Raw genomic sequence first — 25,284 nt, forward strand, 5'->3', positions numbered from 1 at the left:
CAGTCACAAGGAACACAACAAATCCTTAAAACGAAAAGAAAAGGATGAAGCCAACAGATCCATTAAACGTAAAGACAAAGAGGAATACAGTTCTTTCTTCACCAAGCACAAGGAAAGGAGCGACTCCATCAAATCCAGAAAGCAAAATGAGAACAACGATGACAATAATTCTGTCAGCTTAGACACTGAGGTGATCAGCGACCAAGTTGACAACGATGAGGCGAAGCCAGTTCGTAGTCCAACGTCAGAATGTCTTCCTGTGGAGGGCCTGGTTACCGAACTGCACGAACCCACGAACATACTTGAGTAGGTGATTCGCCCATCATTTTGAGACAACAATTGAATATTTAGCGTGGATAGATGGTAGACTTAATCTCACCTCGAATTCATTTCAACCCAAGGTGAACAGGGTGCTATTATAGCCATACAGAAGGAAGTGTGGTATATGCGAGATATATACAGTTTCAGGGTTGACTTGTCAGTTCAGTGGTGAAATGAGATTAGTATCCATAATCATTGTTTATGATTAATATGTTTGTCTCATATCAGATACCGTGAAATAGAAATTAACACGTCTATATACTCTCATTTCAGATAGCGTTTAAAACTAACTTGTGATGTCAGAGTAAATGCTTTAATATGGGATACATAATAAAAGTGAATTTGTTGGAAATTCAAGAAAATTGTATTGAAACATCCATATTTCACTGTAATAAAACAAAAAAAAATTGTAAGATGCAAACATCAGTGCTTCAATATACATAAACACACTAAAAATATTTCTTGTCATTCCTATGTATAGACACTGAAATGTTTGTTAACCTTTACAATGTCGAGCCTAATAGCCAGAAGTGCACTTCTTGGCCTAGTATGCAAGGTTCGATGTGCCTAACAGGCAGAAGGATTTTCATTATTTTCAAATATTTCTTTCCGGATTGGTTCTTTTCTAACAATAATAATCTATTATACAGTATTAGGAACATGAATTACTGACATAAATATATTAGGTTATCTTGTGGTTACCTTTAGACGATTTTGGGGCTTAGCATCCCCAAGGCCCGGTCCTTGACCAGGCCTCCTTTTTGTTACCCCTTCCCCCCCCCCCCCCAGGAAGTAGCCTGTCGCAGCTGTTCAACTACCAGGTACCTGTTTACCGCTAGGTGAACAGGTGCATCTAGGTGAAAGCAACGCTACCCATTTGTTTCCGCCCTCACCGGAGATCGAACCCAGAACCTTAGGACTACGAAACCCAAGCGCTATCCACTCAGCTGTCAGGCCCCCTGAGTTATGGTTATGTTAAGTTAAAACAGGTTTGGATAGATTAGGTTTGATCAAATTTCTGTTAGTGTTGACTCAAATAACATAAAATTGCAATCATATATACAGTAATACAATGAAAACTTTATCAAAATAAAAAACTTTATCATTTCATAAGAAAAAAAAATTGGAAAAATTAAATATTTAATGAAAATTCAGCTTGTTAGGCAACTCTGGCTATTTGGTACACCAAATACAGAAATACAGTGTAACACCAAGAAGTGTACATCTCGATTTTTGCGTATATACCATGAGAGGTGTATTTCTCATTACTATATGTAAAGCACTTCTGTTTGTATATACACTGAGAAGTATATACTGTACAGGTTTAATTAAGGATGATATGCCAGTAAATTAGTACATTAATTTAATTTATTAATTAATTCTTAGATAAACATTAATTCAATAGGGAAGATGCCCATGATTACAGGGGCATAGAACATTTTAAGCTAAAACTCTGCCATAATAAATAAGTTTAAATGTATTGTTATTTGATTTAAAATGAGGACTTTCATAAACATACAACACAGAGGGTGTTAAACTACTGTAACTGAATTTTTGAATCAATTACAACGATTGTACGAATTAACTAGAGTAAGAACAATTTTTTGTTTATTTTCATTTCCAAACAGTTTTAATATTTGAACTTCGTATGTGTTTGTGTGAACTCGACTTATTTATGTTAATTTTGTTTTCTGTTAATAAAGCCTTTACATACTTGAATCCAGCATTTGTAAAGTTCTGTCAAGTATTGACATTTGATTCACTTGTATATTTCACTTTGCAGTATTCTGGAAGTCAACTCAGCATCTATGGAATCCTTGGATGATGGTGGTAATGAAGGTACAGGTGATGCCTTATTTATTTAGTCTTAAACAGTACTTCTTGAGTTTTTTATGTTCCTGAAAATTATTGAATAAAAAGCTTAAGTGAAAATAGTTACAATTAGTTAAAATATTTGTGTTAACCATAGTACAGTACATGTATTGTTTTCGTAAATGTTGAGTTAAGCTTTAAAGTATCTGCTGTCATGTTATACATTGTGCTGAGATACTCTACTGAAGGAGCTCTTTTTGTATTTCCTAGATTATGTTAATTTGAATTCACGTTTATTAAATTAGCAATAAGTAAACCTTTCAGTAATTTTGCCACGTCTCCTTTCAAGCTACATTTCTGTACTTGAGTATCTGCTACATATTAGCACTGTATAAATACAGCAAATAATTTTGACAAAGGATAACTTTTATCAAAATTATTTTGATAAACCATCTATGCACAGTATTAATATAGATAAATACTGTTTTGTAATTCTTTTTAATACACCTTGGAAAATAAATAAAGCTTTGTTACCTCTATTCTACACTGACTTAAACCTAATTATGTTAGTAAATACGTATTATGACACAAATTAAACATCAATAATTACAATAGATTAAAGAGGCTGATCAACAGTAAGCTCCTGAAAAAAATAAACTAGTTATCACTTCAAGACCTGATGCCTGTTTATAAACAGAAACGGTATAAATATATGAATATAATTCACGATGCATTAAACATTGATTTAAAGAAATTTGAACTGTTATTGTTACTTTGTACAGAGCCAAGTTTAGATGACATCGATGCCGATCCAGAGCTGAGATTATTAGAAAAGGAGCCTGACCTCTGGGTTCGTACAGTTGAAAAACATGTAAGTATTGACTGTATTGTCTGTACGACGACATATTTTCCTTTTCTAGATTTTCTGGTGTTGCACTTCTTGTACTTTTAAATCATAATAAATGATATATATATTGTGTGTTAATACATGACATATTGTTTTAGACTTCAGTTAAAATATTTTATTTGTTAAATATGAAAATTTGTAAATGCAATACTGTACACACTAACCATTTAAGTATTATACGTATATATAAACTAAATACATGTATAGTAGTTATTAAGTGTTAACTTGTTTTAATATGGACATGAAGCACTTTACATTTGATTTATCTGTATTATACTTTTTTCATGTTAGTAGTGCTGTCAACCCGAAGCCAAACTGAGGAAAATTGGATTATAAAGCTTGTTTTAACATCAGTATTTTATAAAGAATACAGGTGAATCATTTCTGAAATTATGCCAGATTATATTATTCAAGTGACTCTACAGTATTTGTACAGATATCCATTTTTTGCAAAATATATTCTTTGGTTTTGCAGGTGACAATTGCAATTGCCCCATTTCCCACGTTCATTTGGTGTAGATGAATAATGTGATTAAAATAGGTTTTAGGCATTGGAAAATATATACATCACTCGTCCATGTGTTACTCTACACTGTACAGTATATCATTCACACTCCAAATACAGTATAATATCACACAAACACAACCACATGCTTGCAGTCATCCAAAGTAGCACCCTAACCCTTCATAAAACCAGGTGAACAGATCTTCTCATCAATTGTCATATACTGTACAATTCAGATTTTGGTCATTCCCTTATTAATATGGTGATTAACAGTTCATCTTGTGAACTGTTATTCATTAACGTGAAGCATATTTTCTCAAACAGTGCAATGTAATTCTTGGCACGATATTATTTTAATCGAGGGTACAGTGTTCTTACTTTGGGCTACATAATTTACTTCACTTAGTGCGTGTGTGTGTGTGTGTGTGTGTGTGTGTGTGTGTGTGTGTGTGTGTGTGTGTGTGTGTGTGTATATACACATGGCATCTCCTTACCTTATCTTGAGGTTATCTTGAGGTTATCTTGAGATGATTTCGGGGCTTTAGTGTCCCCGCGGCCCGGTCCTCGACCAGGCCTCCACCCCCAGGAAGCAGCCCGTGACAGCTGACTAACTCCCAGGTACCTATTTACTGCTAGGTAACAGGGGCATTCAGGGTGAAAGAAACTTTGCCCATTTGTTTCTGCCTCGTGCGGGAATCGAACCCGCGCCACAGAATTAAGAGTCCTGCGCGCTATCCACCAGGCTACGAGGCCCCCTACGAGGACCTAATAGTCCTTGCAGGTTATCAGGATTAGTCCTTGGGCCCACCACTTTAGGACATCTGGAACAACTTAACTTAAAATTTCTCATGATTTTGTCAAATCTGCTTTTGAAGTTGTGTGTAGTTTCTGCCTCAATTTCCTCTTCTTTAGATGCATGAACCCCATGTGCATGTATCCAAATAAATTTGAATATGTGTTCTTGTGCAGAGGGTGTGTATCTGGGTTGTACCTGGTTGAAGTTCTGAAAGTTCTTCTAGTCCTTTCATTACATTCAACACATCCATTACGTTTTTTTTTTTTTTTTTTAAGATATCCTGTAAAATATGAGTATTGCAGGCTTTGTAATTTTCACCTGCAAACACAAAGAATATACTATAATATAAAATGTAAGTTTACAAAAACCCATAAAAACTAAATGTTAATTTTTATCTGCACTCTTTCAGGAAATTGACAAATTAACAGAGAAACAAGTGAAGAAGCAAGAGCACATCCATGAACTTATAATAACAGAAAAACACCACTGTCATATGCTCAAAGTTATGCAGAAAGTAAGTACCATAATCTCTGTTGCAAGCTAACAATTTAGGTTATAAGAAGTACTTTGATTTTTTATATTATCAATCATCTGTGGAGATTTTCTTGACCTCTGACTGATTTCTTTTCCTTTTCACAAGGTTATGCAGTTTGAGTGGAGAGTTTTTGCCTTTGTATGTGCCTATCTATATACAAAAAAAGTGCCTATTCTATGCTGTTGTTTTGAATTATTCTTTGATATAATTCTTTATCTTTTCAGGTACTTGCAGAGGGAATGTCTCGCGAGCTTAACATGCAAGAGTCAAGAATAAAAAAAATATTCCCATGTTTGGATGAACTAATTACAATTCATTGCTCATTTCTTTGGCGATTAAGACAAAGACAAAGAGGCAGCAAGTATATAGAAACAATTGGCGACCTTTTACTAGATCAATTCATGGGTGATAATGCCCAGGGGCTTAAAGATGCTTACGGACAATTTTGCTCACAACACCAAGATGCTGTAAGTTGAAAAGTTATTCTGTTTGTATTTTTATAGAAATAAAAAAAAAGCTACTGTATTTTTAAGTCACTATGTGACTATTAAATTCGTTTTTGAGAAAAATGTTTGTGTGGATAAGCAGCCTTATTACATAATTTCTGGGTCAAAGGTAAAGCATGGATTACTAGTTCAGAGAAAACCTTATGAAATTTTACAAAAATAAAAAATTCAGATGGAATGTTAAATAATAAATTATATCAAATTCAAAAGTATATGCTTGTTTTTCTGACGGGAAGCCCCTTTGGCTCCCCGGAGCTTACTAGGCTGATATGCTAATGTCAGACTTTGGCATCAGTCATGTGTATGGAGTTCTGTGGGCCTACCAGGGACCACGAGCCAGAACCTGGTCCCCCCTCAGAGAGGCATGGGGAGCAATGGCCTAAAGAAACTCCCATGTGGTTGAAGCATTCTATGTCTGCCATCGACCGGGTCAGGCACCCAGAAAGGTATCCCACCTGCGGGCTTCGTCTCGGCAGCAGTATGAAGTATCCTGGCAGTCCTTCCGTTTCTTTTTGACTTTTCGTCATTGTACAGTACTTCGCTTTCGGTTCAGGTGGTGGTGTCACTTTCTCTCGTGGTTGTTCCAGGACTGTCATCTTATGCTAAATACTGTCCTCTCGTATCGTGCGGTGCTGGCGGAGCCGCTGCGGCTTGTTTTCGGTATAGATGTCACTTCTGTGCCATTTCACAAGCTGTCTCGTGCCTTGTTTCACCTCCGGCCTGCTCATGCGCTGCCTGAGCCATCCTAGTCTTTGGACAGAGTGCTCTCCTATCTCTCTTCTTGGTTTATTGTGGCCCCTTCGGTTCAGGATTGTTTTGCTAAGGCTCTTTTCCTGTTGGCATTGACCTCTGGGGGCTGGGTTGCAGAGCTTTATGCTCTTCTCCAGCGCAGGGGTTTCTGCTCTTTTGGTCATGGTGATAGGTTTGTTGTCTGCAGCAGTCTCCTTTTCTGGCGAAGAATGAGACCGCTGCTTTCCAGAGAGATCCTTGGGCTGTTGATGCTTGGTTGGTCAGCCCGGAGGTGCATCATGTGTTGTGTCCGGTTGCGGCCCTTCGCTGTTATTTGTGCGCCACAGCTTGTGTGTCTGGGGACACTCTTTGGGTTGATCTGGTTTCCCCTCTTTCCTGTTCGTGGGTATGGGTCTCTCAGGTCATCCACAGGGTTATTCGGTCTAGCCAGCCTAAGGTCTATCCCCGTGCCCATGAAGTTCGTAAGTTTGCTGCTCTTTCTGCCGTCTTTGGTAACATGTCCTGGGCTGACATTCGGGCACAGGGTTTTTGGCGGTCGAACAGGATCCTGGCTGCACACTATCTCGTGAATGTTCCTGGGCCTCGTCGGGCCTGTGTTGCTTTGGGTCGGCGGTGGCAGCCAGTTGTCTTGACGTAAAGTTGAGATGTGAGCACCGACCACCTTCCGGGTCAGGAGGCGCCTCCCCTTTCTTTTTCGTCTTTTGGTGAAATAGCTTCAGGGAGCCATAGGGGTTCCCCCCAGAAAACCAGCGTTGAATGTACGGAAACGCCATTTTCTGGGTGAGTCCCGGAAGCTCCCCAACAACCCTCCCTCCCTCCCCCCGGTTGGTGGTTTTCGCGTATTTTGATACCCAGCCTCAGAACTGGGGGTGTGGATCACTAGCGTGGGGGTCTGGGGCTCGCCCTTTCCCCTCGCGGGGAGGGGAGAGCTGCGCAGACATGCGACGCAGCTCATATGACATCATGCTCGTTTGCTCGTTTTTATTTGGGGAGTTCTGTCCACTCATTTGTCTATTTTAGTCTTTTTCACCAGGATAGGGGTTTGTTTTGGGGGGCCAGGTTCTGGCTCATGGTCCCCGGTAGGCTTAGAACTCCACGCATCGACTGATGCCTAAGTTAGGGATATCCTTATCAGCCTGGATAGCTCCGGGGAGCCTCCGGGATTCACCCAGAAAATGGCGTTTCATTACATTCAATGCTGGTTTTTTGTTAATACTGTATCTCGACAAAATTTATAGCAAATCTTCTAACCCAACATTATTGTTTTACAGGTCTCTTTCTATAAAGACATGTACAAAAACGATAAAAGATTTCACGATTTTATCGTTCAAAAATCTTCCCATCCACTACTGAAGAGGAAGGGTATCCCTGAATGTATATTGTTCGTAACCCACAGAGTAACCAAATATCCTTTAATTCTTGAAGCACTATTGAAGTATACTATAGATCAAAAGGAGGAGTCAGAAATATTATCAAAAGCACTAAATTTGGTAAAGGTAGGTGTTACTTGTACCGTGTATGTAGTTTTTTGTATTTACAGAGTAAACTAGTAGACATGAGTTATAAAGAGTCTAAAGACAAACTTGTTTCCATATAAGCCTGTTTCATGAGAGAGTTTAGATTTGGAAAATATATGTAATTGTTAAGAACCCTCATTCACAGTACTGCTGTGGTATAAACAGTATATATAGTTTGAAACTTTTCAGAACCACAGTATATAAATAGCGAGTTACTGGTTTAGATTGTATTTTTTTACGCTTGTTATTGAATAACTGGCATGTTTTAAATACATTTCTAATATAGTATATATTTTTCAGGAAATTCTTGTAAATATTAATGCTCAAGTAGCTGAGAAGGAGAGAGAACAAAGATTATTAGAAATTTATCATAAAATCGATGCAAAATCTTCTGCAATATACAGGGATAAAAAGTTCAAGAAATCTGACTTCTTCTCCAGAAGTAGAAAGCTTAAGTAAGTGTATATACAATTAAATTTATTGTGTGCATGTGTGTTTGTATTGAACTTTTTTCTTCATAAAATCAACCAAGCAGGTTCAGTACCATAGTATATATCAGTATATCTATATTCAATATAGTATCGAATAAATTTTTGTTGCAAAAATTCTTTCTTGAGCTTATTGCATCTTTTGTGCAAACTCAAGTTAAATATGAAACTTAAATGTTAGTATGAACAAATGCATGTTGTGTGTATATTTATACTCGTATATTTGTACATACTTTTATTTTGAAAGTTATATATAACTGAACTCCACCTCTGACACATCAATACAACCTGTTAGCACGAAAATACAAAATAAATAAAATGAAAAACTTTGAAAAACGAATTGACAAAGTTATTCCCCATGTGGCACCACACCTCATTTCTGCTGTAAAAATGCAACTTTTCCGGGTGCCACTACAGCTAAACCACAAGAGCTAGAGACTTTTTACTTGGAATTTTTTGTGCATATTGGATGCTAATTAACAATATCAAAAGAAAAACAAAATCACTTATTTTTTTTCTGGGGGGGGGGAGCCCCTTTGGCTCCCAGGAGCTATCCAGGCTGATATGTAATATATAAGACTTTGGCATCAGTGTGACTGGAGTTTATACAGTAGTCCTACCGGGGACCACAACCCAGAACCTGGCCCCCTCGAAGGCACGAGGAGCAATGGCTTATAGAATAGCACATGTAATTTGGAGCATTCTATGTCTGCCATAGACCAGGTCAGGCACCCAAAAACTCATGCATCCTAAAACAAACCCCTATTCTGGTTGAAGCTACTACTGAAAGTCAAACGAGTGGACAGAACTCCCTGAAAGAAAACAAGCAAACGAGCATGACGTCACCAATTGCCGCGCTGCCGTCTGCACAGCTCTCCCCTTCCTGGGAGAGAGAATGGGGAGCCCCAGACCCCTCGCGCTGGCAACCCACACCTTCAGTTCTTTGGCTGATGTGAATGGCATTGGTCGCTGTAGCTCTGGCTCCTGATTTCTGCCCTCTGCTCTGTGCCTTGTGGTGTGGAGCAGGTCTTCTCTGGTGGTGCGCGAGCCAGGAGTAATTTCCCAAGTACTCGGTCTGCATGCACTTAGGGTCACCTTCCCTAGGTGCCCTGTAAATACTGCCCTTGGGGCTTGGGGTTATCTTCCACAAGTCACCTTGGGGTCTACCTCTGTTGGTCTTTTGCTGCTCATTAATTGACTTACCTTAGTGTGCTGGGGGGGAGTATTCCTCCCCCCTTGTTTACCATAGGGTAAGGGGGTAGTTTGCACTGGTAGGGTACTGCACAGCTATTTATCACCTATAATGGCAGACAGATTCTGTTCACCTGGGTGCGTTGCCCTCTTGCGGGGGTTTTTCTTTTTGTTTTCCTGCTTGGTGGGGGGTCTGCCTTTGGTTCATTGCCTCCTATCTGCCCTTTAGGTTTCTATATATCTGTGTTTCTGCACGGGTTATTCACCATACTAACTATTATCTCACTAGTCATGGCACCCTAGATCCTGGGGGGGTGTTCTGAACTTTATATATAGTGAAACTTCATAGTACTTTTTTTCTGAATATGGGTGTTGAGTGGCTTGACATGACACTGCCTCCACCTCTACACAACACTTAATCTTCTCCTACTGCGCACAAGCTAAGGGCATAATCCATTGGCACTGCTCCCAGAATAATAAACGACAAAAGCTGCGACAAAAGGGAGCCGGTTGGCTGAGCGGACAGCACACTGGACTTGTGATCCTGTGGTGCCGGGTTCGATCCCGGGCGCCGGCGAGAAACAATGGGCAGAGTTTCTTTCACCCTATGCCCCTGTTACCTAGCAGTAAAATAGGTACCTGGGTGTTAGTCAGCTGTCACGGGCTGCTTCCTGGGGGTGGAGGCCTGGTCGAGGACCGGGCCGCGGGGACACTAAAGCCCCGAAATCATCTCAAGATAACCTCAAGACTCAAATCATAACACAATAGTGCCTCCGCTTTTCAAGAGAGGTTATACAGTCAGTCAGCACCGTCAGTCAGGCACTGGTTTTCATGTTTTTTGGGTGAGTGTTGGGTATTGTTTGTGGTGTGTTGATTGACTGCTTTGCTTCCTTCTTAACGTTACCTTCATGTCTATATATATTATTCGTTGCACTGTGGGGAGCAGCCCTGACTTTCAGTAAGTTTTGATTTCATCTTTCACGCCTGAATCTTTTCTGGACTCTGGACACTCATTCTTTGCCAGTCATTCATTGCTTTCTGGACACTCATTCATTGAAAGTCATTCAGTGCCTGCCTGAAAATTTTTCTATTTATTGGAATCTCTCTCTATATACTGTATTATTTGATCATATGCATTACCATGCCGTTTTCTAACTAAGTCATTCGTTCGTCAAATTGAATCTACTCTCTTATACCTAGATACAAGTACCTGTACTTGGACCATTTTTAAGGTCCTTTCATCACATTTTTACATATTTCATACCTATCTCATACACATTGTGTTTCTTAGTGGGCATTTTGGCTTTAGTACTGGTGGTGCTCAGCTGGACTATGTCCGGGTTCAGATCCCTGATCTTGAACGGAACCGGAGTTCGTTATTGCACTGCGTACTTTCATCTTCTCCTTGTATATCAATACAAGCTGTTGTGTTGACATGTCTGCAGGTGGATGACTATTTCAGATCAACCGCTCGTGCCGCCTGCAGTTCATTGTCGTTCAAACAAGAGGAGCTAGGAATTATGTCGCTAGTTATGGGTTTTTATTTATGTTAATTTTCCATACAGTAAATTTTTGTTTAGTGCAGTACATGTCCTCAGTAGTTCTCCTCATGCATCGTTCGGCGGCACGTGCATTGTCTGCACTGCTGGAGCTGTTTGCGCCGATCCTCCGGGATGCGGTGTCAGTTTTTCGCTTCACATCATGCGTGTCGGCTAGTGGTGCTCGCTTCCTTGTTGGAATCTTCCTGGGCCATGGCACTTAGGTTTATGTTGCTATTTTGTCCTTGCTGTTTGTGAAATCTGCTGTTGGGCAGTTTCTGCTAGCAGCTTCTTGTTGTTGTCTGTCGTCAGGCTTGTTGGTTCTTTGGGGTCCGGGAAGGGGGGAGGGAATTTCTCTTGGACGGGGCGTGTCTGCTCACAGGGGATTGCTTCCTTCCCGGCTCGCTGGGTTTGGGGTTCCTGGTGACCTGGCGGAAGTTCCATCTGATTGGACATGGTGCTCTCTTCTCTCTCTCCCCTTTGGTTTGATGGGGCCCCTTCGGTTCAGGGTTGTTTCTGGTTGTGACTCTCCGCCATTGCTTGTGTACAGCGGCCTCTGTGGCCGTAGACGCGTTTTGGGTTGACCCGGGTTCCCTTCGTCACTGTTCCAGGGTTTGGGTCTCCTGAGTCGTCCTCGGGGTCTTTTGGTGTCGTCGGTTGTTATGCTTTCGGGTTCGGGAGCATGGTTCCTGCCTCCCGGATTTTGTCCCTCTTTTGTCCTTGTCTGTGGAGTAGTTAGCTCCTAGGAGCCGATGGGGCTTTCCCCAGAAAACCAGCATTTTCTGGGGCTCCTTACATTCTGGGGCTCCAGCGAGGGGTCTTGGGCTCCCCCATCCCCAGGAGGGGGATGGGGAAGTTGCGCAGATGGCGGCACGGCGACGTGGTGACATCATGCTCGTTTGCTCGTTTTGTTTGGAGAGTTCTGTCCACTAGTTTGGGTTTTCGTCGCAATTTCTTCACGAGAATAGGGGTTTGTTTTGGGATGCTTACCTTTCTGGGTGCCTTACAGGGTCGATGGCAGACATAGAATGTTTCCATCTACATGGGGGTTTCTATAGGCCATTGCTCCTCGTGCCTCTCTGAGGGAGCCAGATTCTGGTTCATGGGCCTCGGTAGGCCTGTGAACTCCTGTCACACTGACTGATGTCAAAGTCAAATATTAGCAATATCAGCCTGGATAGCTCCGGGAAGCCTCCAGGCCTCACCCAGAAAAATGGTGTTTCATTACATTCAACGCTGGCATTGATGGTCAGAAATATTGAGAATTATGTTTGTTAGTCGTCTGTCAGTGTTGCAGACAAGACAAAACACTTTACTGTAATCAAATTCAAGAATTTCAAAGCAGCACTTTATGCAGAAAAGGGTAGTTTGAAAACAGTTTGTTTTCCCTTAGTATGTCACTACTTGAATATTTGACTATACCTTGTAATTGGCATTTCTAACAAATGTTAACTTTGCAGGTTTGAAGGTTCTGCTATGTTGTGTCAGCAGAAAGGAAAGCCAATATTGGTGCAAGTAGTGGTCCTTTCAGACTTAGTATTTTTTCTTTTGGAAAATAACCAGAAATACTCCTTCTTCTCACCTGATACTAAGGTTAGTAGAATTTATTGTAAAACAAGCTAAATGTTTATGAGTGTGCCAATTAACACGAAGCTGATGTTGTCTTTCTGAGCTATATAAATTCTGCTGCTTCCAAAATCAAGTTCAGCTGTGTCCAAGGAACAGAAACATTCACAATCAGGTCATAAAGGTGTTAGGAGTCACTGGAGGATTCCTTCCAGCCCAGAATGACCAATTTCCAGGTCATTCCTAAAAATCCTCTTTCAGTCACCTGAATGTAGTCAAACCATTTGTAGTTGAGCATATTATATGCATATTATATAGTTGCATAACACAGTCCAGGTGAATGTAATTGAGCATATTGTTTTTCATCTTCATCCAAGATATAATTACTTAGTTTTGTTTATTACACCAATGCTGCAATCTCTAACAACCATTTCTCTTCATCAGCAAGCTGGTGTTTATCCTCTAGGAAAAGTATTACTTCGACAAAAGGCTGGTGAGGGGTCGCGGGCCATCTACCTCATCTATAAGGCTCCTGCGGAAATGTTTGAATTTGAGTGTATTCACCCAAAAGATACAAAAATATGGCTTGAATCCGTAGGGTAATAATTTTTTGTTTGTTTGAACCAGGTTCTAATATAATTGTCATTGAAAAAGATTTGGTTGCAAAATATTGAAGCATGTTGAATGAAATATTTTCTCTTAAAATTCTAACAATTTTGTAAGATACTCAGAGGAAGTCAAACACTAATTTTGAGTTAATGCATTAATACAAATACTGTTCTGTGTTACAATTATGGATAAAGAATTAATTATGTATTATAAATATTAGTGAAGAATATAGTTGCAGAATTGTGTAAATGCCAGTAATTCATGAAACACTTGCATCATTAGTCTAATGAAAAGATTAAAAAGAATAGAAATTTAAAAGTATTTAAGTTAAAAAATCATTTAAAACCAGAAAAAATATTTATGTAATAAACAGCGTAACAAAAGTACTGTATAATAATTTAATTACATTTGAACTGTTTATCATCAGCGAGGCCATTCTCAACTGTCCCGTCGAGGATGATGTGGATGACAACGCGGGTGAATGCTCCAAACTGCAGGAGGCTAATGAAAAAATCAGGCAGCTCACTGGTTAGTTTAATTTGACATAAGATGCATTTTATGCATTTATTTATATATTTTGGTGATTTAACTGAGTATGCACTGGATCCCATGTTAATTCTTTTATTCCTCTGTTTGTGCTTTAGGTGTCCTACAACACAAGGATAAGGAGCTTGCAAGATTATGTGAAGAGAAAATGAATCTGGTGACAGAACTTCTAGAATTATTAGGGCATGATGAGCTCCCACCCACAGCGCAATATCGAGCGTTACTTGATGAAAATCAACTAGACCATAATGCTGCTCGGGATCTCCAAATAAATTCACTCACTGTAAGTACAGCTTTTTCTTATAATTTGAATATTTTTCAGTGATTGTTTTATGACTGTAGGATATGTAATGCAGTTGATCACATATACTGTACATTTATTAGTCAGATAATGTATCTGTATGTGAATTTTTTGCAGGAAGCGTTGAGATTAGTTACTGGTGCTTGTGGGTGGGGTACAAACCTTGCCCGGTCAGTGAGCTCTGTTGGGGAACACCAGAGTGATGCCTATGTGTCACCAAGCCTACCTAAACGAGCAGAAACATTCGGAGGCTTTGATAATCCAAATAAAGATGCCTCTGGTCACACTGCAAAACGTAAGGATAATTTTTTTTTTTGTCCTCATTGGTATCAAGAGTTTGTCTTAATTTCCTGTATTCAAGAATGTTAACATGTTTATAACTCATTGATGACTTTATATTTTTTCCTCCTCTATCACCTAACAATCTGGTATTTTTTCAAACTTAGCTCTGCTCTTCCAATCTTATTCATTCTTATCTTAAAGTTCTGTTATTCTTATGTAGAGCTGAAACACCAGATTTGGAAAAGGCTTTAATGGTATTTTATGAAGAATATTCTCAAATCTAACACACATGTAGTGGGAAGATTTTGCTACCTGTTTGATACCTGCTTGATGGAGTTCTGGGAGTTCTACTTTCCAAGGCCAAGCTTGACTTGTGAGAGCTTGGTTCACTATGCTGTTGCTTGGAGTGGCCTACAGGCCCACATATCTACCACAGGCCGGTTGGTCCGGCACTTCTTGGAGGAAACTATCTAGTTTTCTCTTGAAGATGTCCACGGTTGTTCCGGCAATATTTCTTGTACTCGCTGGGAGGATGTTGAACAACTTTGGACCTCTAATGTTTACACAGTGTTCTCTGATTGTGCCTATGGCACCCCTGCTCTTTATTGGTTCTATTCTGCATTTTTTTTTCCTGTCGTTCATTCCAGTATGTTGTTATTTTACTGCTGTGAATATACAGTAAAATAGTTAAGTAAGTAATATGCAAGGTTCTTTGCTTCTGTCACAGTCCATAGTGTAATTGGTTAACATTTCAAATGTAAATTAATTTATTTTTGTGTACCAACAGAACCAGGTGGTAAAAAGAAGAAAGACAGTCGAATGTCTCTAACATCAACTGCTGAGGGTGATATTATAGAGAGCCTTAAGAATCGTCGCCCCTCTGGCAGTACGCTAGCAGTCCGTACTTCACAGGATAATCTGAGTATTGTCTCTTCCCTGTCTGGAGATTCTGTCACCCAGCAGCAACAGCAGGATATGACAGCTAAACTCATCAATTGGCTTCATATCTCCTTAGTGTTGAGTCAACATCATCTAACACAGTATGATATGTAAGTTTAATTCTAACTATTTAATCACTTGTGCCTCACAGGCTTCTGGTTTGACTATTTTGTCATTATTTGAAGGTTGTAGGATGGCTTTGTACTGTATAAATGAATGCACTGTACTGTACTTTGTTATAATCAAATCAAATCAAATCAAATGTTTATTCAGGTAAAGTACATACATGCAAGGTGAAATACAAAACATTGGTGGATTTATAGATAGAGCTTGCACATACAATGGGGAGGGGGGTTGCGCAAACATCTGCACAGCGACGTGGTGACGTCATGCTCGTTTTCTAGTTTTCAGTTGGGGGAGTTCTGTCGACTAGTTCGGCTTTCAGTAGCAATATTAACCAGATTAGGGGTTTGTTTTGGGGCGCTTACCTTTCTGGGTGCCTGACCCAGTTGATGGCAGATATAGAATCCTTCCAACCACACGGGGGTTTCTATCCCCCTGCTCCTCATGCCTCTCTGAGGGGGGCCAGGTTCTGCTCGTGGTCCACAGTAGGCCTAGAACTCCATGCACATTGACTGATGCCAAAGTCTAATATATCCATATCAGCCTGGATAGCTCTTGGGAGCTGCAGGGATTTCACCTAGAAAATAAAAATATGGGGAATGCCAAAAGTAGTAGCCAGTTTCAGGTTGCAAAGAACTGTACCTTACAGCAAAGCGTGTTAGAACAGACTTGGTAGCCAAGGTCGAAGTTCTACTAACATTATATATTCCTGTGTGGGATTACATTTGTTTAGTACAGAATATAGGCACTTCTGTATTCAATAGTGCATAAACCAAGGACATTTTTTCTATCACAGATTGAGATCAAAATTAGTAATTGGTGGCACATCAGTAGATGGTCAGTTCCGCCATTCTCAGAAGCTAGAGGAGCTTCGTAACATCCAAGAACAAATCAGTCATGAACGAGCACAGTGGACAAAAGAAAAAGATGCTCAGGAAAAATGGATTTTGGAAAAGAAAATAGAAATTCAAAAGAAAGAGGTATGTGCATTTTTTTTTACCAAATATTGTTGATATTGTGTAATATATTGTTGATATTGTGTTAGAAATGAATGAATTGTGCCCTGAGCACAACATTTAGATATGAAATATAAAACAAGTGAGAAAATTACCTAGTCTCATTTTATTAACATGAACTGGGGGAAGAGTAATTTTCTTTATAACCTTGCTTTAATTTTATATTATATTAAATTTTGCTCAATCTAAATAACTAGCATTGGATAACTTGGCAAGCCCTTAAGGGCCAATATAATTACAGCATATTATTATTATTATATTAACTCGTATGGAACCTGCTTGTGAGGGTTCTATTTTCAGTATATTAAAACAATTATATAATGACAAATTAATTGACTTTGTATCCTCAGGAACATTTACATTCTGAGCAACAGGATGTTCAGCAGCAACGTGAAACTCTGTATCGGAAGCTAGAAGCCCTGAAGGCCCAGGGCATCATCCTTAGTCCCACACTAACTGTGTTGAACACTACTCCACCTACTCACTTCATTCATGATGAACATCACACAGGTAATGAATTCACAGGTTGATTTTGGCTAGTGTTCCATGTCTCGAGAATCCACTTGTCGGCTTCTATTAATACAGTACCATAGTTCTATTAGGGGCTGCTATCTTCAAATAATTTTGTCATTATATATAGCATACTGGCTTAGTACTTTCTCCTGATTCCCTTATTGCATTACCTCTGTAATAATTCTCCTGATTCTCCTGATTACCTTACCCTTGTCATTACATTAGAACCCATCAAGGTGATATGTATATGTTCAAAGACCATTTCAGGTTTCTCAGTTAACTGTTTAAAAAGTGTGTAATTATTGATAATTATTAATTACAAATGTTTTATTATTTCCACTATATACAGTATTTATACCAGAAATCTCTTGGAAATTCTTGGTATGATTTGTATAGCATACTAATTAGCACCCTAACTTCTGGACTAGAGTTACAGAAATTATACAAAAATGTATATTTCATACTTTAGTCTTTATATAATGAGGCATTTTTTTTATTAACACATTCAGGTACATCTGCATTTGTGCAGCTACCCTAGACTATATGAAGGGGAGTACAGTGTGCATCAAAAAAAAGCTAGCTACATGATGCTAAAATCCCCATCACACAGGATGGTTAGTCATACAGAGGCATATGAACAGTAGTCTGCACTGGCAAACTTGGGGTGCACTATGAGGATATCATGAACATGAGTAAATAAGGTAGCAGTGGTACCAAGTCACCCATCTCGCAGGAAATGAGGCAAATAAGTAAATATCAAATGCAGGTAACACTCAGTCTCGCCTCATTTGATATGTTGGGTGACATAAAACACTGCAAGTCAATGTCTAAATTTGGTGAGAATGGAGAGGAAGCCTTGCAGGATGAACATAAATTATGCATCATTCACCTGCTATATAATGGGCTTTGAAAACAAATATTATAAGGCCTGTAAATAATTTTAGGTTAGTCGTATAGAAATGAAGAACATACACTCCAACAGTTAGGATTTTTAAACTGAATGGATGATGAAATAGCATATAAGTATAGTATGTCCTAGCTGGAAGACGGGAACCCATAGTCTCTGAGAAAAGCGCACACACAGCATTTTTTGTTGTTTTTGTTGTGTGTGTGGGGGGGGGGGAATCAAAGCACAAAGGGGTTTTTCTGTGGGGAGCGCCTATGGCTCCCTGGAGCTATCCATGGCCGATATGGATACCCTAACTATTTTGCATCAGTCGATGTGGGTGGAGTTCTAGGCCTACCGGGGACTGGTGCAAAATAGTTAGGGTATCCATATCAGCCATGGATAGCTCCAAGGAGCCTCTGGAACTCGCCCAGAAAATGGCGTTTCATTACATTCGACGCTGTTTTTTTTGGTTCCCTCTCCAATGCAGTCTCAATGCTCTTTTGTTTACCATTCCCCTTTTCTTTTGAGTTTTGTTTTGCTTTATTGGATATTTAAAGGTTAAAAGTTATACATTGGTGAATACTATGAAAGGTTAAATGTTGGCGCTCCTCAGCTTCCAGACAGGAAGCGAGGACATAGCAGAAGGGTTCCCCTCTGAAACAGGATCTATATTCAAGGCAGTTTGAGGATAAAATTCAGTTGAATTAGTTTATTACTAGGCCAGTTACTCACTGGGACTAGTGAGTCATTCAGTACTGTTGAAGACTATGTATACAGCACACAGTAATTGTAAACGTTCAGAATTTAGTGGAGCTTATCAGGAGGGTATGATTGAGTGGCAGTCTTTGGGTGACAAATCACATGGAGCCTGCAATAAAATGCAATGCATGGTGCCTGCAATAAAATAGCTGAGATAATGCTGTTGTAGTATGTTACTAAGGTACTAGATACAATATTATATTATTGCAAAAAGATTTACCTTCCTTAAAGAATTGAACATTTCTGTCAAAAGTTTTTTTTGTCAATCATTTTTGTAGCCACTCTTTTTATATTATGTTTCTATCCTAAGTGAGTGCTTTCTCATTTAAAGAAGATGGCAAATGGTTGTGGTGATGAATTATATTTGGCTGAGAGTAGAGCTTTTAAAAATTTGATGGAGGCTTGGAATTCGATTTAATACGATATGATGGATGAAGTGTAACCAGTCATCATTCATCACACCTTTCCTGGTCTAAAGATATATAAAACCCCTCTTGCTTTGGTTTATTTTTTTTTTAAACTATCACCTCGTTTTGACCAGCATTTGCTATTTGCTTTCAGCTTTTGTTATATTATACAAAACTCATTTGCCATCTTTTAATAACAAATTTTTTATTTCTGCAATCAATGTAGTACTGAATCGATATCATATGTACTTAAGCAATCCTTGTTACAGGTGGGGGTGCAAGTGATGGTGGGCAGATGACTCAGGGATCCCCACACAGTTCACCAACAAGTACAGCAGCTCCAGTGCGTCCACGTACTGACCATAAGCACCGTAATTCCACAGCTTCCATGGGAAATCTTATTAAGCGAGATTCCAATCAATCTTTACCAACACACCTCATCTCGGCTGCCAATCAGCAAAAAGCCTCTATATCAGTTAAACAACAACTACCAATGAAATTAGCAAAGCTTGGAAGCAGTAGTAGCTCAGGCTCTTCATCGAGTAGCACAGGAGGGGCATCCTCCCCAAATCAAGATCATCATCGACCTCATATAAGTCCAGCTGCCAGTGGTGGGGTGCAACAAATGTTACCCTTAAAATTAAGTCAAGGACCTGGAGAGAGTAAAGGTTCTCGTATGTCCGTAGGATACCAGCGCCTAGCATCTCCTCCACCTTCCCTTCAGGAGCCATCTCCTGGTCATTTCCACCAGCGCACAGGTTCATCCCCAGCAACACTACAGAATGGATCTCCAGCCACTAGTCCTGGTGCACCCCCATCCACTGCCACCACCACTGCCCAGGGTGCTCGTGCCACCCGCACTAATACATACCCTAAGTTACCCAGCAAACCTGCGCCCACCACACGTGCTAACATGACTCAAGAGGCACAGCAGGAAGGGTCTGGTATGGGTTCCAGCACTCGCCCTGGCCAGCGTATCAAAGACCCTGACACTGACCAAGACATCATATTCTTCTAAGAGCTTCTTTATAGTTAGCTTTTCTAGGGTTCATATAGTTTCAGTGGTATAACGATTCAGCTATATTTTTCTTTTATCAGCAGAATTGTTGTACTTCTGCCAGCCGTGATTAGCGTCTGTCCCTGTGATTAAGGCATTCCTTCCTTTATACACACCACCACACCACTGTTACATGATCCTTAGTGTTATTATTATTATTGTTATTACTAGGTGTATGCTGTGAGTCTGGGACTTGTACATAAACACGTACACACCCACACACTGTCTTCCTGCTACTGGTACACAGCACTGGTGGAAGCTCGTACTTTCGTGTGATAGATGCACCCTGAATTATCCCTTGGCAGATGCTGCTTACCATGTATTGATGTGCAAGGTTGATGGTTCAGTAGTCATATTAAGCTATGATAGTTACTTTTATATAAGATGAAGAATGAAAGTGAAGTAAATGATGTAAAAAGTTCAATATGTGTGACTCGGATGGCTATTTTTACATACGTGTGAAAGACTTGACTGGTTGCACATTCCTGTGGCCTTTACTGCCCTCCCCCCCAACCCCTTGCCTAGGGAAGGGAGCAGCCTCAAGGGGAGAGAGGCTGCTCGGCTTCCAAAATGCATTCTTGTGCGAGCTGCCTCGGGTGGTGTAAGTATAGCTAAAGCGTACAATTTTACGTCTATTTAACAAGCTTTTTTTATACATCTTTCATATAAATTATTAGAATTTTAATTTAAGTAGAATATATTTAATGTATACTCCATGTAGCGAGGATGACAGTGTGTACATTCCAAAGAAAAATGATTTCCATGTTGTAATTGCTGTATGTTAGCCCAGAGGGAATATAGGGTATCGTAATATCTAACATGTATCTAGAATTCATTGTTTTCCTAAAGCTCAATGTGTATCAGCCAAAACTTCCAGGCAAGACTGGCAAAAACTAGGTTGGAAACGGTGTATAGCCAGTGTAATGCTACGTTAAGATGGGGGTAAATTTGTTGTGCTGAATGTTTAGGTCAGTGTACAGTGTAATTAATTATGACCAGCACAAAAAACAACATTCCTAGGGGTCATTTTTTTGTTGTGCATTTGATAGAACCTAACTTTGATAATGTGTACAGATATTTCTGCAGTAAAGTGTAAAAATAGATGATATGCATCAATTATTGCTTCATCTCTGTTGATATGATCCTTGGCAAAGGAACTGCGTTGAGTTACTAATAAGTCCATAACTGTGACAGGATCAGCAAAAGTGAGCTTTGACAACTTAATTTGTAGATAATTTAATAGTCATATTTCAGTGTCATAAACATTTCTGAGATTTGGCCTATTCAAGTTTTAAGGAGCTATTTTTGCTGATGTGTTACATTATAGTACCTCGGCTTAACTTGATGGAAGCCAGAAAAATCAAGGTTGCTGTTACCTTCCTCTTTGTTACTTTTATAAGAGAGTTCTGCCGCAACACTCTATCCATAAGGCTACTTTTACTTTCAATTGGATGATCAGTGGGCATTGGATGAATATTGTATGTGGCTCCTTTTTTTTGTATTTACAGTATAGAAAAGGAGCCATGTTAAATATGTCCAATCCTGAGGTTTCCAACTCATGTTCATATTTGGTCTTCCATACCACTGTGCTGACTCTGCCTCATAAGGCAGTCTGTGGCCACATTCACCAAGAGTAGATATAGATTACTTCATGATTCTCATATGTTTTATGACATCCTTCCTTTGCTAAAAACTATTTATCATTTCACACCATTCCTCACTGGATGGGGAGTTATCCCCCTGAGTGAGAAACAATGTAGCTAGTCTGAAGCCCAGAATAGCAGAGTTACTACCTCTGTGATTCTTTGTTCATACTATTTTAAGTCAAGTCAGAGTAAGTTTATTCTGCATTTTAAATATGCTAATATTGATTATGCAGTCATTAATCAATGATATTTCAGTTTAATCCATTTCCATTATTTTAAAAGATTCATCAACCTTTTTAAATATTTCTGAAAGCTCTGTATGAGTAATCTGCCTATTATTAATAAAGGTAATTTTTCACAATAGATGTCAAACCAACTTTGTCATCAAGCTACCTAATAAATGATATGGCAACTCTCTCACCACTTCTTAAAACAAGTAAGGGTTCAGCTTCCCTGTTTATCAAAAAAACATTCCATTATTTACAGAAGTTGCTCCAGGAAATGTCACACTAAAATTGACCACTGTTCTGTCCACTAGAATAGTGTCCTGTGTTCCAGGGGGAAAATATCACTATTCTCTTTTAATCTATTTATTTTAACTCCATAGCAGATACCCAGCCCTCTGTGTAAACTATAAACTAAAGTTGCAGTTTTCTGGCTGAATTCTTCTGGCATAAATACTATCAGTAATAAAGTCCTCAAGAACTAACCTGGTGCTTGAATAGTATATAGGAAAATAGTGCAACTTTCAGGTCATAAAGGGAGCTATCTGGAACCAGTCAGCATGAGTTAAAACTCTGGTGTGCCATTTTTTGACAACAATTTCATTATAACTAGGTATCAGTAGAGCCTGGAGTCAGTTTGGCAGCATGTGATATAATGACAGAGGACAAGACTCGGTAATGAGAATATAAGAGGTTGATCTGATAGGAAGAAGCTTTTGTTCTTAAACAAAAGCCTTTTAATACTTTATTTTGTGAATAGAAGTCCAAGGAATAAACTGTTTATCATGTTATGCAGTTTTTTTCTCCCCCACACAAACAAATATTTAATAGTAGTCATTGATAATGTGTTGCACAATCCCTGATTTTCCATCCTTGCTTTCTCATTTAACCTTTCTTCCTGTAGATTCTTACCCTATTTACTTGCAATTTATGTAATTACATAGCTTATTCAATCATATTTTACAATCCATGACGAAGTTTTAAATATTCCACAAAATTTTAGATATTTATTTTCCAGCTACCAATCAGCAAAATGCCTCTTTACTAGTTAAGCAACAGATGGCCATGAAATAGCAAAGCTTTGAAGCAGTAATAACTCATGCTCTTCGCTGAGTAGTACAGGAGGGACGCTTGAGTGGTGGGAAGTGAGTTCTGTCTTTCAGGTTTTCTTGAATGATGATGCTTTTGTGCCACTTAAGGATTGCATGTTTGCTCTGTTGCTTCCCAACGACATGGACATGTGGCAGCTTCATGTCCAGCTGTCTGTGCTCACACTGTGGAAGATCATATGGCTCCTACCCACTTTGCAGCTGTTTTGTGCATCTGGGTGGTTGTTGAGTTGTACTCTTGATGAGCTACATGATGGCCTGAATGTTCTGGAGTCTGTCCAGAACATTCTTGTTGCTTGTGATTCTGGCATTGGAGGCTCTGCCTGTTCTCTTCCCCCTCCTTCAGGAGGTGGTGGTGGCATTTTACTTAGCTCGTCTCACGAGTTGGCAGGCTATGCTAGCCAAGTTGTTAGATTCGGCCTGGTCCTTAACCCTTTTGTCTGCCTATCCCTTTTCCCTGAGGAAGCCATCTCTGTTGTTGTTTTGGCTGCTGTGGCTGGTTTTTGACCTCTCAGTTGGGTTCTTCTGCATAGAGGGTTTGGCCCCTTTACTAAGAGGAGATCCAGCAGGACTGGGACCTTGCCTACTGCTGGTCAGGGTAGGCCTCTGGCAAAGTTTAATTTTCGGGCCTTTGATTGGCGAATACCGCTTCTGCTTAACGTTGAATTGTGTGTCACAGGATAGCTTTGCTTGGAGGTCTTTGCACGAACCCTTTTATGGTTTACCCCTTTGATGATGCTGTGGGAGATGTCTGGCCCATTTTGTTAGTTTCCTGGTTCCACAACTCCTAGGCTTACTAGATTGTTTTACAGGGTCTTTGGTGGAGTTCTCCTCTGTTAGTTTAAAGGGTGTTGGGGCTGGTGACTCCCATCAACTCTGCATGGTAATTGCAATGTGGCTAGACTTGGGGTGTTTTATCCTGTCTGTGCCTGTCCCCCAAGTGGAACTCGGCATATCTGCTGCACATTTGCGACTTCTTGGGATTGAACAGTTGCATTCCTTGTCCTATCTTATGCATGACCACTTTAGCTCAGGTTTGCCTGGTGTTGCAAGAGTGCATTCCTGGTATCCATGGACTCACTGTTGCTCTGTTTGGCATGTTTCTATTCACCCAAGATTCCAGGATTGGTTAGGATTTCTTGTGAGGCATCAGGCTTACCACGCCAGTGTTCTGCCCTTTGGCTTGAATCTGGCTCCTTGAATCTTTCCCTGGTTAGCATGAGTAGTTGTGACCTGTCTATATCTCTTGGGGGTTCATGTCTTGGCCTATCTCTATGACTGGCTGGTTTGGTTCCAAGCCAGTCTGCGTATCAGCTCACCAGGGATCTGGTTCTCTCCCAGCTTGCCGGGTTTGGGTTCCTGGTGAACTGGCAAAAGTCCCAGTTGGTTACATCCTAGGTTCAGACCTGGTTAGGTCTGGTTTGGGATTCCCACTAGTTGGTGTGTCTCCCTGCTTCTCAAGACTTCTCTGCCTTGAGCGGTGTCACTATCTGGTGTTTGACTAACCCTGTGTGATTCACTGGTTGATCAAAGCGGTTTTGCATGAGCCTGAGCTTTGTTTGCCTGGTATTTCTTCTGGGGAAGGGTTTAGCTGAAGGTACTGCACTGGTTTTTCTAATTTTGCCTGTTTTGCCTTTGCCAGGATCATTGGGTTTGGGCCCCTGTCTGCCCTTTGTCAGCTTTCTCTGTGGGCTTTTTGGGGTTCAGTTCTTTGGTACCACCTCACCTGTTGCTCGATGTATTCACAGATACCTCGGCTCTGGGTTTTTTATTGTGTAACCAGTGCTCACCAAGCCTTTAAAGGTGAGTGGTTAAGTCTGCTCTGTGGGTGTATAGTAGGGTTCATATGTTTGTGGATGTGTGGCAAGCCCTTCATAAGGTTCATTTTCTTTTGAGCTGCATTCTCCCACTCCATTCCAAGCCCATTTTTGCGACCATTCCCAATGTTAAGAAACTGTCATACTAAAGTGTCCTAACGAAACCAACAAGAGGACCTGTTTTCAATGGGACATCGTTAATTTCGTCATCGTTAATAGCCTCAAGAAAGTCAGGGGAGCTTTACAGACAACTGGAGGCTTCACAAAAAATGAAGCCTTAATACTACCAAACAACTCTACAAATGATTCACACAGAACAAGGGATTTACCCAAACTAACTTGAAACTCATTAGTTCCGATTACCACCACTAGGCGGCCTAGTCCTCTGCCGGCTCCCCATCTCAGTTCTGTTGTTGATGAGGCAGCATTTGGATCTGCCTGTGGTGTTCCAATCTCGGTTGTGGGCAAGCCCTGCTGCTTCAAGCTAAGTGCCGATCATCCTTGGACACTCTTGTCCTGTGGGGGTCATTTGCAGACCTGCATTGTTTATGGTTTCTGTATTTTAGTATTAGGTTCACATGCATTTTTCAATCCAGATTGTGGAGGCTTGGCTGT

General features: G+C 40.0%; 1 protein-coding gene across 1 annotated transcript in view; it reads left to right on the forward strand.

Moving 5' to 3' along the window:
* Nucleotides 1-22,532, forward strand: part of cyst (rho guanine nucleotide exchange factor 18 cysts) — a gene marked incomplete in the record, with an annotated part of 103,390 nt that extends 80,858 nt beyond the window's left edge. Inside the window, 15 exon segments of the mRNA XM_069338673.1 lie at nt 2,105-2,166; nt 2,916-3,004; nt 4,751-4,855; nt 5,101-5,343; nt 7,404-7,628; nt 7,950-8,104; nt 12,327-12,459; nt 12,877-13,031; nt 13,469-13,569; nt 13,686-13,870; nt 14,006-14,183; nt 14,958-15,219; nt 16,029-16,212; nt 16,599-16,758; nt 19,086-22,532. Coding sequence (XP_069194774.1) covers nt 2,105-2,166; nt 2,916-3,004; nt 4,751-4,855; nt 5,101-5,343; nt 7,404-7,628; nt 7,950-8,104; nt 12,327-12,459; nt 12,877-13,031; nt 13,469-13,569; nt 13,686-13,870; nt 14,006-14,183; nt 14,958-15,219; nt 16,029-16,212; nt 16,599-16,758; nt 19,086-19,834 — 2,986 coding nt within the window.
* Between the last annotated feature and the right edge of the window lie 2,752 nt (nt 22,533-25,284).

Source organism: Procambarus clarkii, chromosome 40 (genome assembly GCF_040958095.1).
Source record: "Procambarus clarkii isolate CNS0578487 chromosome 40, FALCON_Pclarkii_2.0, whole genome shotgun sequence".
NCBI classification, from domain to species: domain Eukaryota; kingdom Metazoa; phylum Arthropoda; class Malacostraca; order Decapoda; family Cambaridae; genus Procambarus; species Procambarus clarkii.